Here is a 17,855-nt window from a genome sequence, read left to right as displayed (position 1 = left end):
ACAGTACCTATTTGTTGCCTAAGCTCAGCCCCACATTCTGAGAAAATTTGAATTTTTCACAAATTTTTAAATTTTTGGGTCACTTGCCCGAGACTCTGCGCGGGTGGGCGCCCCCAAATATTGTCCCAAATTCCTCTCTGAAGTTTGGTTAGGTTAGGTTAGGTTAGAGGTACTGCAGCGTTCTCAGCAGTTAGAAGTGCATCGGAAATTTCAGCGCAGTAAACGTTCAGCGACGTTCTCACTTCCTCGCGTTGTAGTGAATTACGGTATAGTAGGTGAAATGGGGGATGGATTTAATGAAGAATATCATCTGATGTTTAAATAAATTTAATTCTGTCTATTTTAATCCACTCCCTACGTGAAGTTTGTTTGTGTGATTGCATTGGGGCATCAATTCGCTGGTTTTGGGGGGTAAGTATTTCAAAACTAACAGTAATAGGTAGGTGATCTGATAGTTGGTTTTTGGTTGGAACTGATGCAATTGGGATAGATAGACTATGGGAAGCAACTATTTGATCAAGATTAGACGTGCCTGAAGATGCGTGGATATAAGTGAAAGGGCAATCTTTCATAATAATCTCAAAATAATCATCAAACAAACCATGAAGGAGGGACGCACGAGATGACCGGTTATCAGAAGCTAAATCACAGTTAAAATCACCTTGTATAACGCTCGGAATATGTAACAGCTTAAGTTTGTCGAGACACGACGACAGCCTACCGCAAGCAAGGACAAAATTCCGCTCAGATTGATCATCGCGATAATCTACCGTCATGTTCACGTTAATGATAACGCAATAAACTGATCACATTCGTCAGAAATACTTGCTTTTAAACAACTTCTAAAAAAGGTGGTGAGGCCTCCAGAAGGCCTTCCTCGGCAATTTAGTCTCTTTGCAAATACAGATAAACACTTAACACCTGGGTCGATATCGAGCAGTGCCGAGCTTTGAGAGGTAAGAAAGTGCTCCTGAATACACCCAACTTCGGAAGTCTTAATAACATCACTAATCACAGGGATTTTATTCGCAAAATTTCCATTTTTATTCTATTTTAAAAACTGAGAGCTTTTTGGCCATTTCGAGAGGAAGAGCTACACTTTAACAGTTTCTGGTTTTTTGGACACGAAACGTGATAGCATGTTTGTTCGGCAGAGTTGCAGTTCAGGCAGCGGACTGGCCTCTGACATGGTGTAGCAGTGCTACTAGAATGCTCTCTGATACAACACCTGCTACACACCTCAGGCTTTGAGCATTGGCTGGCCAAATGCCCTACACCGTGACACCTGTAGCAGCGCCGCGACAGAAAATGGAATTCTTCAATACAAAGAGTTCAAGACCGATTTTGATTGGGTCAAAAATCGCATTTCCGAGAGCTACTTTGGTCCAGTAGTACAGTTTGTAAGCGTTAGTGCTGTCACATCGGACTACTTTAACATAGTCCTGAGACAATGATGCCAGGACGTCTGGAGACGTGGAGGTGGGGATAGGCTTTACTATGCCGATGAACTGGGGCGTCCGAAGTTGAGCTTCAGCATTGTGCTGCTCGTTCAAGGCCGTTGTGATCTTCTCGGCCACTTGTTTTGAAGGGACTATTAGACGCCATTCTTTACTATTTCGCCTTAGTAATGAAGAGTCAGCAAACTGTTCACCGGGAGCTATGTTCACAATGAAGTCTTTCCGCTTTGATGGACAGTCCAACTCGGCGGGCATATTTTTCACAATAACGGAGTACGTATGTTTTTCCGCTTGGTTAGGAACAGTAGAATAAGATGGTTGAGGCCATGCAATGGGACTTGATTTCAGCTGTTGGGCAACACCGTTGAATTTCTTGCATTCGTGACCTGCAGTCGCGAGTGCAAATTCGTCGAGACCTGCAGCCTCGTAGAATTTCCAAAGAATTTTTTTCGTAGAATGTTTTTTCGCTTCCATAATCTCCTCTCGTGTAAAGAACTCTGTTGCTTTATTCGCAAAATTTTCCGTCTTGACTCCTTTACTCAAAATACAATTAGCAGAAGATTAGCAAGACACTCCCGTAAAATCAAGGGTCTTTTACCATGTGAAGTTCCTGCCAAGCCCTTAAATATAACTTACCTTCCATATATTCCAAAAGTCACTACAAGTTTAAAAAAAGTTTGCACACAAAATAATTTTTATGTAGCATTTACCAATAATTTTAAAATCATTAATCTCCTTAACTCTGGTAAAGATATAACCCCAGTTACTCGCCAAACCGGGATTTATCAAATACCATGTAACTGAGGCAACTTTTATGTTGGCAGAACCCATCAAAATTTAGAAAAACGCCTACAACAACACAAACATGACATAACAATAGCTTTAAATTCCAATAGTGCAAATATTTCCTTGCATTCTGCTTTGAGTAGTCATATCTATAAAAATCCTAGCCATAAAATGCTTTTTGAAGAAACTTCCCTTATTAGCAATGATTTAGGCATAAAACAGGTTGTTCGATAGGCAATTGAAATTGAAATCAAAATAAATAGTAATAATTCTTTAAATAGAGACTTGGGGGAATATTCGCTTAATGCCTTATATATAAATTTAACTAGAAATGATTTAACTAATTAGATTAAAAAACCAGTAAACAATTCTACTCAACCTGTTCTGGACAGACCTTTTAGGCTGGCTACCAAAACGGCAAAATTAGCCTAAAGAGCTTCTCTGTAAGTGTTTCTTATTCCATGTGAATGAACTGTGATTTTTCATTTCGCTTGATGTACCAGTCCCGGTTGAAATCCTTTGAAGTAATGAGGCTAGGTCTCTTTTGAATTTTTTTTTTTTTGAAATGTCCCTATTGTTCTACTTATTGTTTATGATGGAAAGGCAGTGTGGTCTTCGTCGCTATTTACGGGATGATTAGCATAGTACTAGTCACTTAATGTATTTATCTGGTATACGATGCAAGGATAGGACCTTCGCTGAAGCTTTTCTATCAGCTGAATCACTAAATAAAACTCCTTCAGTAGGTACTTGAGACAAAATTTTACTTTAAATATTCAAAATAATACTTACGGGTTTCTACGGGATGGTTTCAGCTCTATAGAAGACCAAAAATTAAACACATTTTCAATCCATACAAACTAAAACCCCCTTCCATCCATCCAAAATTTTAATGTCTGATTTAATAAAATATTACTACAAAAATCAACTGTTGGTCGGGCATTTCCAATGAATATTCAAATTTTACCAAAAATTTAAACTACTATACAGATTTTGTATCGTAAAACCCCCACCCATCCATTCAAAATTTTACTGTCTGATTTAATAAAATATTATTACAAAAATCTACTGTTGGTCGAATATTTTCAATGAATATTCAAATTTTACCAAAAATTTAAACTACAATAAGGTATTTTAGTTCTTAACCGGAAAAACTATATATAAAAAAAATTATGAAAAGTATGTCATTTACAAAACGAACAGAAATTAATTTAAAGAGTTATTCCAAAAATGAATTTTTCCAAACAAAATTGCAGAGCTATTTTTAAACATGAAAAAGCCAAATGAAATCATGTAATAACTCAAACTTAAATAAGCAGAAGTTACTATGAAGTAATAAATGAAATCTAAAACGAGAAAAAATTAAAATGAAGAACCCTATCAGACATAAATCGTATCAAAACAGGAGATACTGTTAGGGTTGAATAGATGAATCCTAAAACGAAGAGAAGTTAAAAGGAATAACCCAATCATACTTAAAACGAAGGAAAACTACCGCAAATAAGAGATGAGCTACCCGCTCTCCTGAACGGTCTAAAGAACAGAGCGTCATTTTCCGCTTACTGAAAATAAAATTAATTTCAATTTTTTTTTTTTTTTTTTTTTTATATATATATATATCTTTGTAGCATTGAAAATCAGAATTTCTAAAATCTTCAAGAATTATCTTTTAGTTATTGTGTATATTACATTTTATTATAAATCCATTATATTTTTAACAATCAATCCAGTTTTATTAGTTTGACATGTAATAGATTTTTATCCATAATTTCTTCCATTTAAACACATTAGTAATGTAGTCTTTACATTACTGCTTTATTAGGTTCTGTAAGTTGTGAGTTTTTTGTTTTTTTTTTCTGTTTTTCATTCCTTTTATGTTTTTCTCTTTGGTTTAGTGTCTTTTATTTTTTATGTGCTACTCTGTAACTGGTTTCTATGTGATTTCAATTTGATTTGCATTATATTTTGTGTGTGTGTTTTCCTTTGTGTTACTCCACGTATTATACCTTTGTATAGTGTGGGTCAAAACAAAATAATAATTACCTTCCAATGTATAGAAAATCTATGTACTTAGAATTATTATATTTTAAGCAATTAAGCTAATTTCGTTAGTCTGATAAACAGAAGATTTCTTCGAATAATTTCTTCATTTTAAATAGATTCCTTTTAAATGTGTAGAAAATTTATTCTTAAACTCTTATACTTTTATAGTTTAGTTTAGTTTTAGTTAAGAGTTCTAGTTTAGAGTTGTACTTTAGTTTTAGTTAAGAGTTTTAGTTAGAGTTGTAGTTCAGTTTAGTTTTAGTTAAGAGTTTTAGTTTAGAGTTGTAGTTTAGATTTCGTTAAGAGTTTTAGTTTAGAGTAGTTTTAGTTTAGAGTCTTAGTTAAAAGTTTTAGTTTTAGTTTAGAGTTTAGTTTAGTTTTAGCTTAGAGTTTATATAATAAATTAGTTATTGAGTCTTCAGTTAACATTTTGCTTCAACAAATGATATAGATTGCTTCAAATATGGCAATGTTCATCTTAAAACCGTTGATTTTGAATTGAAAATCAAGTATTTTGCTGTAGGGCATCAAGGCATGCTAATTGTAGAAAGAAAAAGCCAAGACAGATAGTCCAAGTAATTGAGAGGCAATAGGCACTAAAATAGACAGTAATTATTTCGTATATGAAGTGGACTTCCCCTTCTCAACCCTCGCTCTTTACGCTAAAGTTTTTTAGTGTTTTAAAAAAAAACCTATTATTCCAATTCAACGACCCTCGTGTTTCAGTAGTCGTTCTTAAAGAGTTGGGACAAAAAGTCAAACTTTAGCGTAAAGAGTGAGGAGCTGAGGAGGGACACCCCCCTTCATATACGGTATAATTTATGTTTGTTTTGAGTTTTAACTTTGCTCCTTACTTTCTTGGGAAGCAGAAGCTCTTTTACACAGGAAGTGTCAGACATGAGCGCCTATAGGCTGAATTCCAGGGGGGGCAATCTGGTCTAATTGGCACTTTTAATGCTATATAATAGAAATATCAAAACAAAAATATAAAAATAAGGCAGCATCATTCAGCCAGAAGGGGGCTGGTGCCCCATCCTGCCCCCCTCCCCTTGTGGGCGTCCATGCCTTAAAAGTTATGTTATTGCATTCATTGTCTAAATGTTTGAAATAATTAGGATAAGGAGTAAAAGTTATTTTAAAACAGTATAATTAAATTGGAGCTCGGAATTATTCTATTATAATACTTTTTTCTTTCCTGTAATCTCAAGTAATATTGTGGTTTCTTTTTTGTTGTTGTTGGTGTTTTGACAAATCAAAACTGCAGAAAGCATACATATCGCTTTCAGCAAAGCGCAGATGACAATCAAGCCTTTTAAAGGGTTCGAGAGGGGATGGGGATAGCCCTTCTCTTGTTTGTAGTAGCTTTTATTTTTGAATCTTTATTAGACTTGATATTATTTGTTTTTTGTGCTTTTGCTATGGAAAATAAGACAGTTTATTACAATCTAATAAAAGAAGACTGAGGTAAAAATTACACATTGCTTCTCAATATAAAAAAGGTCAATTAGTTGTATCAAAGGCAGATTCACAGTGAGATTTTACTAATACTGTGATTTAACTAGTGCTAATTTGAGACAATAAGAATCTATTAGGAAATTCTATGGAAAGATTGGCTCAAATAGCGCGGGCCTTAACACAAACGGGCCTTAACACAAATAGAACACAAAAAGTAAACGGGCCTTAACACAAATAGAATTGATAAACAAGCCACATCTGTTGCTACGGATAGAATCCGTGCCCAGTCTAATTTTTAAATGATTGTTTTCTTTTATGGTTTTTTAGTTTCCGTCACCCTTTTCCTTTCATTACCATAAAGTTTTCTTTCCGTTTTCTTCGGTATGTTTTGTTCAGTTCGTTACCATAAAGTATTTTTCTTCAGTTTTCTTCAGTTTGTTACCAAAAAGTATATTATCTTCAGTTTCGGTTTTTATTCTTGAGTACATCGAAAGGTTACTTTTTTCTTTTATATTATTTTGGGGCTCGAGAAGGCTTGGCACAGGTCTTTGTCTTAATATCTGCTTTGTTTTATTTATAAAAAAAATTCTTCATTTTTATTATTATTCGTTTTTTTATGTCTGCTTTGTTTTCGCTATCCACTGGCTGAAAATTATCCTCGTTGCTGGTTTTCTCTTTTTGTTCCGTCATTTTATTTTCCTGTTCTTCGTGTTTTCTTAAGTCGTATTGTCTTAAAGCCTATTTCTAAGACAATATAACTTATTTTAAAGAATCTTTTTCTAAAAAATCTGCGGTCTTAGAACCTGTTCACGTCTTCTCAGAAGGTTTGTCTTAGAGTGACTTACACAAAACGAAGAAATGCAATCACGAAAATTTGTGAATGCAGTAACCAACTTTTTTCTATATTTTTTCTTTTTTTTTCAGGGTTATCGCTACAGAATCCGGCTAATTAGTAATTCCATTTTGAACTGTCCAATTCAGATGTCAATTGATAACCACACAATGAAAGTCATTGCCTCGGATGGCCACCCTATAGTACCTATTGAAGGTAAAAAAGTGAAACATTAAACCTACTTAGTTGTCCATAGTTGATATGTCATAGTTGATACTATAGAGCACCGTTTAGAAGGGACTTTTAGGGGGTTACTAAGGTTTCAAAAAATACTATAAAGGTAGAAAAGTGTTAGATTTTTCCAAGTTGGAAAAACCTCAAATGTTTTCGTATATTTGTTCTTCTGGGCCATCTGAGCCTAGTTTTCTGTTTTATCAGTCTTACTGCTATTACCAACGACACAATGCAGCGCCAAGTCTTCTTAGGCCAACACACTTGCGCATGCTCCGTGACACTTAACTATCAAAGCCTCACTCTTTACGCTCTCCATAAGTACAATCACAAGTGTCAATCCTATTTCTAAGTTTAAGTCTTTAGCATATGGATGTTCTCACCATTAGTTGAAACTGTTAATTTGTAAATTAAAGATTCTTTGTAAAAGTTAAACAAAGGAAATTATGGAGAGGTAAATAAACGATATTTCATGAAAGAAGTGTAAAACCGCCCAAAAAGCCAAATCTTCAATCAAGATACTTCAAACTGATCTTGAGACAAATTCACACTATTTTGTGAGTAGGTAGCACAACCTGGAATGTAATACTTCATTTCATTCGGAGATGAGACGAGTTGGGTTTTTAGATAAAATAAAATGTCTCAAAGCAATAATTTTTGAAAATTTTTGCTTTTTTGTTGATAGAGCTACATACACTATCTCAGAGGGTTTAAAGAACCGCCGGATTTGAATTGTGATTTTAGTCAAGATTTTACCTCTGTCTGAGGTACTTCCTCATTTTTTAAAAATATGAAAATTTTCTTTCGCTAATAATTCTAAGTTCATCAACCCTAACCTTGATAATTATTACATATTTGTAACTATAATGAAATAAAGATAGAATCTTAATTAAGACAAATAAAACTTTCGTAAAAATGAATGATCTTTTATAATAACATAGCATGGTAGTATCCCTATACAAGTGCCGGGAGAGGGGGATCATAACTTGCGAAAATCATTGCGCTAGGAAAACAAAAATCAGTAGTTAAGACAGAAGGAAACTGAGATCAAATGTTATTGATATGCTGTCGCTAACTAAACACCCACTATTACTGTAAATGTGAATTTTACACTCCTTAGTGTTTTAGATTTCAGAAGGATATGAACCACTTCTATGATAAAATTATGGTTATTAAGACACAAGTTCGGTGTAATTTAAGTAATTCTACTGCAACGTTACTGCAGATAAAGAGCGAAAGATTTTGACTTAGTTTAAGTTATGTTATTTCTTCAGTTGTCAATAGCTACAATGTTATGACCACAAATATTCTCTATTATTTGTATGTTCTGAATAAAAATAGACCTAATATACTAATAAAATAGCATATATTCTTTATATTTTATGCGAATAGACTTAACATCTATATTAGTTTCTGTCTGTGCTTTTGTTGACCTCAACTTGCTTTGGAATATGGTTGTCCTTGACATAGGTTAACCACTCTGAACAATTCCTTGAAATCCTAAGATTTCTTAGATTTCTCGGCACTTCTTATTCAAACTATCGAATATAATTGGTAGTGCCATTATTGAGTCTATCTGAACCTTTTTTTTCAAATCATTTTTTATCATTTTTTTCATTTTTCTTATCAAACTAATTACTGATTGTCTATTATCAATTTCTGCTTCTGCATTTTATAATACAGACAACTTACTAATCTTTTTTTATAATTTGATAATCGTGTTTCTGAGGCATTTTCATAAGGTATTTTTAATAAAATATTCTTCTATTTTATTAAAAGTATGGCAGCTATAGATCAACACATCTATAGTTTAAGGAGAAAGTCACAAAGAATATTTCCTGGGAATGGGGAGTCTGAAACATTAGACTATCAGGTTTTAGTTATTAATTCTCCGCAGTTCTTTAAATTATTAGTTCTTTACAGTGGAGTCAAAAAGTGGGGGCCATGTGCTCAGTGTACTTATATTTCCTCCTCTCCCAAGATTTTGATAAATATCATTCTTTTCTTAGGGGGGGGGATTTTTCATTGAAAAATTCCTTTTTGGTATTTTTTTTTATTTGGAAAAAGGAAAATTTTCCCCCTCTTCTAGATTTTGAAAAATACATTTACCACTAAATTTGTGTGAATTCATGCCACTGGTTCCTTATATTTTCTTGTTTTAATCATCTCTTACTTTTCAGTACATGCTATTGCCATTGACACTAATAAGAGATACGACCTAATTGCCCTATTAACGTCACTTGTACTGATTTTCAGTTTTTTTCCTACAAAATTTGAAAAAAAAACTGTGTAAATATAAAAAACTTTACAATAGGAACATTTTTCTATTTTCCCCTTTGTGTTATTTGGATGATACGGCTTATTTTATCTTTTCACTTTGACAGGGGCTCTTAATCATTACTTATTTTTTATTACCTCTTCCATTTACTTTAACAGACAATGCTGACCAGGCTATCTAAAATAGGTAACCCATTAGAGTGCACCCAAATAGGGTGTTTCTGTACCCACGTCATTGACTGATCATCGATAGTGATGACAATGGGCCAACTTGAAAAAATGAAGATACACTCTGAAAAATAAAGACGCGACAATAATCATGTTTTCTTTTTAGGTAGCCAATTATGTAGCCAAAATAGGTAACCAATTAGGGTGCATCCAAATAGGGTGTTTCTGCACCCACATCATTGACTGATCATTGATTCTGATGGCAGTTGGCCAACTTGAAAAAATGAAGACATGCCCTTAATCATGTTTTCGTTTTAGGCAACCAATTAGGTAGCCAAAATAGGCACACAATTAGGGTGCACCCAAATAGGGTGTTTCTGCACCCACATCATTGACTGATCATTGATTCTGATGGTAATTGGCCAACTTGAAAAAAAGAAGACACGCCCTTAATCATGTTTTCTTTTTAGGTAGCCAAGATAGGTATCCAATTAGGGTGCACCCAAATAGGGTGTTTCTGCACCCACATCATTGACTGATCATTGATTCTGATGGCAATTGGCCAACTTGAAAAAAATGAAGACACGCCGTTAATCATGTTTTCTTTTAGTTGACGCTATTACCATTGCTGCCGGTGAGAGATACGACTTTGTCATCAATGCTAATCAAACGCCAGACAATTATTGGATTCGCTTTCATGGGATTATAGACTGCGCTCCCTTAAAAGCACATCAAGTGGCCATTTTACATTACGACATGGTTGACTTCGCCGAGCCAGAGGGATTGGTCAATTATGAAAATTGTTATGTTGACGGAAAGGTTTGTGCAATTTCACTTTACACCACAATCCGACAAACCAGGAAATTTCGTGAAAAAAATCTGGTACTGGTGCATTATGCGGGAATCGCTATATACTGTATGTGGAATGTCAAACGGGAAATGCTATAGTCACCCGACAAAGCCCGTCAAACGGCTATTTCAGAGACCTAAATTGATTGCAAAGCGTTGTTTCTCATGGATTTAACAATATTTAAACGATTGTTTTTTGGGGGTTTAGGGGGGGGGAGGGAGAGGTACCTAGGTTAGGTTACGCATTTAATATATGCTATGCTTTACCCCCCAACCCCAACCCTAATGTGCAAATATATAGCCCAAATTTGTTTCTAAACTATTATTTTTCATCCTATTTTATTTTATTTCATTAGCATTAACCAAACTTGACTTCGTGGTGGTGCCCGTATAATTCACCAGTACCCAGAAACTTTCTCTTAAATGCGAATGGGTTTGTCAAATATTTAATTCTCATTTTCCGAACTATATGATTACTATAACTATTAAAAATCACTTCAGTACTAAGCCGCCTTAGCCTAAAACAGCTGACCACGTTCCTCCTACACCCTGACCTCTTCAACAATTTCCTCTATAGTTAAAATTTCCATCAAATCCTTCCTTTGGCTTCTAAAGAAGTATTTTGTAAATCTTCCTCGTCCTTTCAAAGTAACCACGTTTTAGAGCTATGCTTGATCACTGTCATGACCTTGACTTTCAATATTCTAATCTGAATTCGCAGACTTATCTTCCTTTTCTTCCAAACTTTTTATTTTTCCCCACTTGAGAGGCCCACACTTGAAAAAAGAAGCAAAAACAACTGAAATGTGCGAAAAGCAAGGGAAACAAAAGTGGAAATCGTAAGAATCTTAAGAATTTGAAGTAATCCAGTATTGCCAAATCATCACCAGTTGCCCAGCCCCTTCAAATCCTTACGTAAAGTTATTTTGAAGTGTATATTGTATATTTTGTCATTTAGAATGTTATAATTCTGCGAAGAAAATGATATAGTCAAAACCAGTGGAGGTAAGATGACAAAATTTCGGTCCATTTAAACATGATTCCTGATTCCAATTCTAAGAATATTTATAAATTTTTGTCTGTTTTTTTCTTTACGCCAGCGATAAAAATTACAAGACTTTTGGGTAGTCACTTCACCTAACCAAGTTTGGTAGTAAACATGTTTTGACTAAACAACCGGATATTAGTTATTTGCTGTTTCCAAATATCTGCCTACAAGAAATAATAACGGAAAACAGGCTCAATTTAATAGTGTTTCAGGAAGCTAAAGTTTGTTTCATCAGAGGTAACTCAGAAAGCCACAAAAAACAACAACTGTAACCCCTCTCAAAGAGCTGAATTTTTTTGCATTTATTTCGTTTTTTTTATTTACTTTATTTCTTTATTGTTTCATTAAACCAAACTCAAAGCAAACATTTTCGTGCTGGTAAAATGGCAAAAATCGAAATAGAGAAAGAGGAAAAGTCCTTAGTTTAGTGTAGCTTTTTTTATCCACAATAGATAAAAGCCCCGTAATAAGTCCTTATTCTTTTTTATAGTTGTTTTTTCAACACCATAACATTTACGTTTTACTTATTAATAGTTAAGCAGAGACATTTAAGGGAAGGAGAGACCGAAGCCCATTACCCCCGAAGTTTTATATTTACCAAATTTTTCGCTCGCTATCTTGTATCATCGGAATAATTCAACTATTCTTGTAGTTTTGGAAATTTTTACACGTACCCAAAAGATAAATCACGTACGTGTCGCAAACAGCAAAGTGCCTCCCATGTATTCGGTTTTTTTTACCTGACCACTTTATCTGGAATGGGTGGTTGTAAAAACTTGGAAGGGGTTTTATTCGATTGAAAACTGATATATTTAGAACCTGTTTTTAAGAGTCAAAAGCGATTAAATGGAAATCAGCCCCATTCCTGTGCCCGTTTTCGCTACGTGACTTTAAAAATTGACATATGAGGTCATCATTGGTCAGAAGTCACCGAGCGTAGAAAATCAAACATGATTTTCTTGGCGTTGAGGAGGCGTTGAGGAGGGCTGTCCCCTCCTCAATGCCTCGCTCTTTACGCTAAAGTTTGACTTTCTCACAACTCAATTTTGTTTAAACAATAAAACAACTTTAGCGTAAAGAGAGAGGTGTTGAGGAGGGGACAGCCCCTTTCATATATGGAATAATTTCTGTTCGTTTTAAGTTTTAACGTCGCTCCTTACTTTCCGTTAAAAAAAAACTTTTTTTATTTAATCCCAGTAAGGAGTGATAACTTAAATGTAGTGGCTTACTCTTTACTAGGTTCTAATAAGGAAAAATCGAAAGGCAGTTTCCCCCTGTGAGACATGCGTAAATGTTTTCACTGTCTATAATTTGGTTTTTATATAAAGGAATTTATGGCTAAAGCTTTAGTTTTGTCCCCAGTCAAAGAAATAGGACTATTCATTCAATATAAGGCGGAATATCAAGGTTATATTATTCAAACCTGATTGGTTCTTTTGTTTATGATATTTTTGGTCATTAAAAAGAATAGAAAATATTTGAGCCATAGCATTTTATACACGAAAACTATTTGTTTCTTCGTGGCTCTACACTGCTGCATTAGCTTCGTGCGGTTTTCCTCTACAATTACTCGAGTGCAGCAATTTTCCCAGTAGTACATTTTTTTTCATGCTCTCAGTTGCAGAAAATTATGTCTATTCACCAGACGTCCATCAATGTCGCCCCCCCCCCCAAAAAAAATACTGTTTGAATTTTGCTACGTGTCACAAAAATGTGCAGTGTTTCCAGACAAGCCATCATCGCAGCCCTAAGGTGACCAACTAGGAATACTTTTTCGAGAAAACGGTAGTTTTACAGTTATTGATTAAACTCAACAATTGCAACAATAACCTTCTAAATAGAAATTTATTTAGCATTATTTTAGTTCAATCATTCTACAACAAAGAAACTAATATCTTATGGTAGCAGTTATATACATCTGCCGTATAGTCTAAATTTTTCCTTAGATTTTTCAAATTTTTTTTTCTTTTTCCATATTTTTTTTTTAATTTAACACCTATGGCATGACGTTGTTATATTCTGACGGTGCCAACGCTATTATAATCATAATATAGATTTTACTTTTTACTTCATCTATGGGTATAACCTATGGTTATGATGTCATTTATCATCTTGTATACGAAAATGCAGTTTTTCGTAAAAACTTGATTTTATTTTAAATATTGTTTTTTGTTAATTACAAAAGGCACCAGATGAAGCCATTTCCTTTAAAATGAATCCTTAAACAGATATCTATGATCTGCCAGTGCCGAGGTAGCTGTGGAGGTAAAAAACGAAAAAACAAAACAAAAAAAGATGCTTTCGAGTCAGAATGTCGTTTCAGCCACATTTCTTGTTTTTCAAGCCAGTGAATTTCCCTTCTTGTTCAAGCCAAGGGACTGTAACTTTCCTAGATAGGGTTTTCCGCCAAGGCGTTCCACTGTTGTACTTTTTATTTTGATCAGACGCCATTTTAGGGGTCTTGGGCTATTTTGTTTGTTACTATAGGAGGTGTTCGTCTCTTACTAGGTTGTAGCTACCACTGCAACCGCAATAGAAAATGGGTACTTTTTGAATAGGATTTTTCCATGATGTCATCCTTTCTTTACCTGATTTTTAAAAACTAAAGTCTCAGCTACATCAGAGAAAAATTACTAATTGCTTAAAACCTTTTAAAATATCAAATGTTTTATGAAAACTTTTGAGAAATATAAAATGTAAGATAAATAATGCGGCCACATTCCAGACACGATTGCAACCTCTTTGGACTAGGGCTGAAATTGGTTAAATGGCAGCTTTGTTATAAATGTCATGATTACAGTTCAGACAACTCCACGACTTATTGCAATTTTTCCAAAATAGACACTAAATTAATTGTCAAGTATTGTTAATTTAAAACAGGGTTCAATTTTGTCTGTCACATCAGCGAAAATGAAATCAGCAAAAAAAAGATATTACTCTAACGCCATTGATAGATTCAAGAAAGGGAGCTGTCTTAACTAAACAAAGAAAGAGATATTACTTTCCAAAAATGGTTTGGGAACCAAATATAGAAAATAGCTCTGTTGCAGCAGTAGCTGCCCATATAAAACAAAACTGCCCATAGTAAACACAACTTTAAAAATGAGTTTTGAAAAAAGAAAATATCAGTTGAGGAAGATTTTCCACTTGAGTTCGATTCAGGAATGGTACCTTTTTTCTATAATCTTGATTGTAAAATTATTTTCTAAAAATGAATTTAAGGCAATTTTAAAACCTAAAAATCCTCGAAAATCGTGTCCGATCGAAAATGAAAACTTCACCTTTGGAATCACTATGGTCAAAAATTCCAAATAGGAGAATTAATTCCCCATCTTGAGCAATAAGGAAATCTTTTTTTTCATGGGAAGCAATTAAGTGTTGCCGTTTTTTTCTTCCCAGGGATGTTCGTACCGAGCCAGTGGTTCTGGCTCTCAACGTTTTGGCTCTCAACAAGCCAAAACGTTGAGATACGGTCCATTTGAAAAGAATTCTTTTTATTGTTTTTTTTTCTCTATTTGGCAATTTTTAGCTGCGTATTTTCATTATTTTAGAGTGCAAATGAAAAAAAAAACTCATTTTATAATAAATGCCGATATATGTCAGTTTTTGTGCTCTTTGACTTTTACGCTCCAACTAATATTTTAATAGACTAGCTACAAGGCCTGTCTTGGGTGACATGAAAAGAAAACAAAATAGAGTATTTTCTTTTGTCTGGATTGGAGGAAAATCCCCCCATCCCTTGGAAAAAAAATCCCAGAAAGTTTCATAGCTTTCATAAACAAACTATAAATCATCTGCATCCGTATAATAGGCTAATGTCAATTTTTTATCCGCAAACGAGATTTTCACCCAAAAACGGAATATCTACTCATTATTTTACTTTTCAACCATCTGAGCTAGCCAGGCTTGTTAGTCGGTTTTGTAACGTCTTCGATCTATCAATAAGAAAATTCTACAAATTTCCGGCAAACAGGTTTCTCTAGAGTTGTAGACGCTTGTAAATTGTATAAAAATTTTATTAAGAAAGTGAATCGCTTTTGTCTTTGCTTCTGCAAATGCAGCGTATTCAATTTTGCGCTCATCTACTGTGAAAAGTACAAGATATATATTTAAAAGGACTGCTGTTGGGATTAGTGCAGGAAAGCTAAGTGTCAAAATAGAAGATGGAGAAAAACTATTTGTTTCCAATGAAGAGGAACTAAAAATTATCAATGCAAAATTTTATTTATTCTAATTATTCATTTTATCTTTACTTATAAACTTTCAATCAAAATTGTTTATTTACAAATAAAGTGTAGGCTATTTATTTTAAAATTATTCTAGGTACTAAATCCAGTAAATGTGGCACCGGGAACTGAAGATGAAATTACGGTGGCAGAATTAAATTCCACAAGCAAGGCTGATGAAAATTGGAACAAGGTACCGGATGTGAAAGTTTGGCTTACCTACGATTTTTATGAGGTTAATAACCTCCATTTCCATGATCCCGAGCACTATCCAATATTTCTTGGTATGTATAAAAGAAATAGTACGTCTTTCAGTAATAAGCTCAGTAGAAATTAACCCCCCGCCCCCGCCCGCCAAAAAAGAAGAAATTCTATTGTTAGAATAAAACATAGACGCATAGAAACATAGGAAAAGGCCAAGAGCCTGACTGAAAAATGAAAGTTCTGACGAAACAACAAAATACAGAGAATTGATCAATGAAAAAATCTGTAAGGAATAGAAATACCTCCAACTTTATGCAAACCTCTCAATGGCTTGCCCGTGGTGTGTGTGTAACTGAACCCCCGTGTAACTGAACCCCAAACAACTCAAGCCCTGTAACTGAACCACCGTGTATCTGAACCGCCGTGCAACTGAACCCCCGTATAATCGAACCACCGTGCAACTGAACCCCCGTATAACCGAACCCCCGTGTAACTGAACCCCCGTATAACCGAGCCCCCGTGCAACTGAACCCCCGTGTAGCTGAACCCTCCTGTAACTGAACCCTCATGCAACTGAGCCCTCATGCAACTGAACCCTCGTGCAACTCAACCCCATTTAACTAAACCGCCGTGTAACTGACCCCCCATGTAACTGAACCCCCATGTAACTGAACCCCCGTGCAACTGAAACCCCGTATAACCGAACCCCCGTGCAACTGAACCCCCATGCAACTGAACCCCCTTGCAACTGAACCCTCGTGCTACTGAACCCTCGTGCAACTCAACCACTGTACTACATTGGGTAAAACACAATGGGGTTCTATAGTTATTTAACCTTTTAACTGTTTTAAATAAAATAGCCGTCCCGAAATTTAGATCGGATGTATTTGGGGGAAAAATAGGGTGGGGTGGACGCCCTCCGATCACTTTTAACTCTGAAAAAGTGCACTGGAAATTTTGATTTCCAATCAAATGATCCCCCCCCCAAAGTTCATACAAAAAGTTTTCTACATAAACATTATATGTTAGAAATAAGCAATTAGATTACCTTACAGCCCGTGCCCCTGATGCTGCTGGTGGGGTTGTTAACCCCAAAGGCATGGTTATTTGATCTTCAGACTATTTTGAACAAAATGTTTATTTTCATTTTGATCGGATGTATTTGGGGGGGGGTTGTCGGTTAAGAGGGATAGGCTGATTGTCCTGTGATTACCTTTGATTCTTCGAAATTGAACTTGAATTTTCAATTTCCAATCGAATGAGCCTCCTTCAAAGTTTTAACGATCATCCCTTCTATAAAAACCTTAAATTTTAACAATTGGTAACTTGCAATAACATACAGATTGCTGATACAGGTGTATCAGCAATTTTTTTTGGAACAGCTTAGCGTATCAAGATGAAACCTCTGGGGCATCTACCTGCTACTACTGCTATTAATACTGCTATTACTACTACTAATTCAACACTATTATTACTTCTACTGCTCCTACTACGACCTCTGCTACTATTAAACTAGCACTATTAAGGCTACGCATATCAAGTTGAAAATTTCACAGAATTAGGTATTTGAGTGGGAACTTGAACTAAATAAAAAAACACTATGTGCATGTAGATTTTCAAAATGGCATATCTCAAAAAGGGATTTGTGTATTAAGTTGGAACTTTCAGAGAGTTCTTAAAGGGAAAGTCAATTCACTAAAATGTGCACGCTCAGGCATGGATTTACCACTAGGTCCCTAGGTCTGGACCTAGAAGCGCATAATGCTAGCGGGAGCAATAAATTATCACTGAGTAATTTTTTTCCTGACAAAAACTGGACTGATGTGATTTATTGTCGCCAGGTGCACCCTGCCGCCACACTGCCTATTCACAGAAAATTGACTTTAAAACAACACAGGATTTCCATGGTCAGTTATAAACTGTCAGATGTCTCCCAAGAATGGTAGCTGAGAGTTCGGTATTACCCCTCTCTTTCATCACTTTTCGCTCATCAGTTGTGTTCTGTTAACACACAGTTACATGGTTACATGGTTACACACAGTTACAGTTACATGGGGGTTGAGTTGCACGAAGGTTCAGTTAAAGGGGGTATAATAGGGGTATGTGCTACAAAAGGTTTAAACGAAGTGAGGACCCGCTTACATTGGACCTTAAGATTGCAAAAATTCTATGTTTCTAGACGAAAAAATACAAAAAGTTCCAGTCTGAACGTGGAAAAAGTAAGAAAATGAAGGAGATAGGGTCAGGAGATGTGAACATAACTTTCGGCGGGTGAGTGA

General features: G+C 35.0%; 1 protein-coding gene across 1 annotated transcript in view; it reads left to right on the top strand.

Moving 5' to 3' along the window:
- LOC148949013 (multicopper oxidase 3-like) overlaps positions 1-17,855 on the top strand; it is a 105,840-nt gene that overhangs the window by 76,135 nt on the left and 11,850 nt on the right. The window contains exons 6-8 of the mRNA XM_089094863.1: positions 6,666-6,789; positions 9,860-10,068; positions 15,470-15,656. Coding sequence (XP_088950989.1) covers positions 6,666-6,789; positions 9,860-10,068; positions 15,470-15,656 — 520 coding nt within the window. The remainder of the gene's footprint in view (positions 1-6,665; positions 6,790-9,859; positions 10,069-15,469; positions 15,657-17,855) is intronic.

Source organism: Artemia sp. Qi Xiang Cuo, chromosome 9 (assembly GCF_049724085.1).
Source record: "Artemia sp. Qi Xiang Cuo chromosome 9, ASM4972408v1, whole genome shotgun sequence".
In the NCBI taxonomy this organism is placed as follows: Eukaryota; Metazoa; Arthropoda; class Branchiopoda; order Anostraca; family Artemiidae; genus Artemia; species Artemia sp. Qi Xiang Cuo.
The sequence above is the reverse complement of the archived record's forward strand: the minus strand, read 5'-3'. Positions and strand labels throughout refer to the sequence as shown.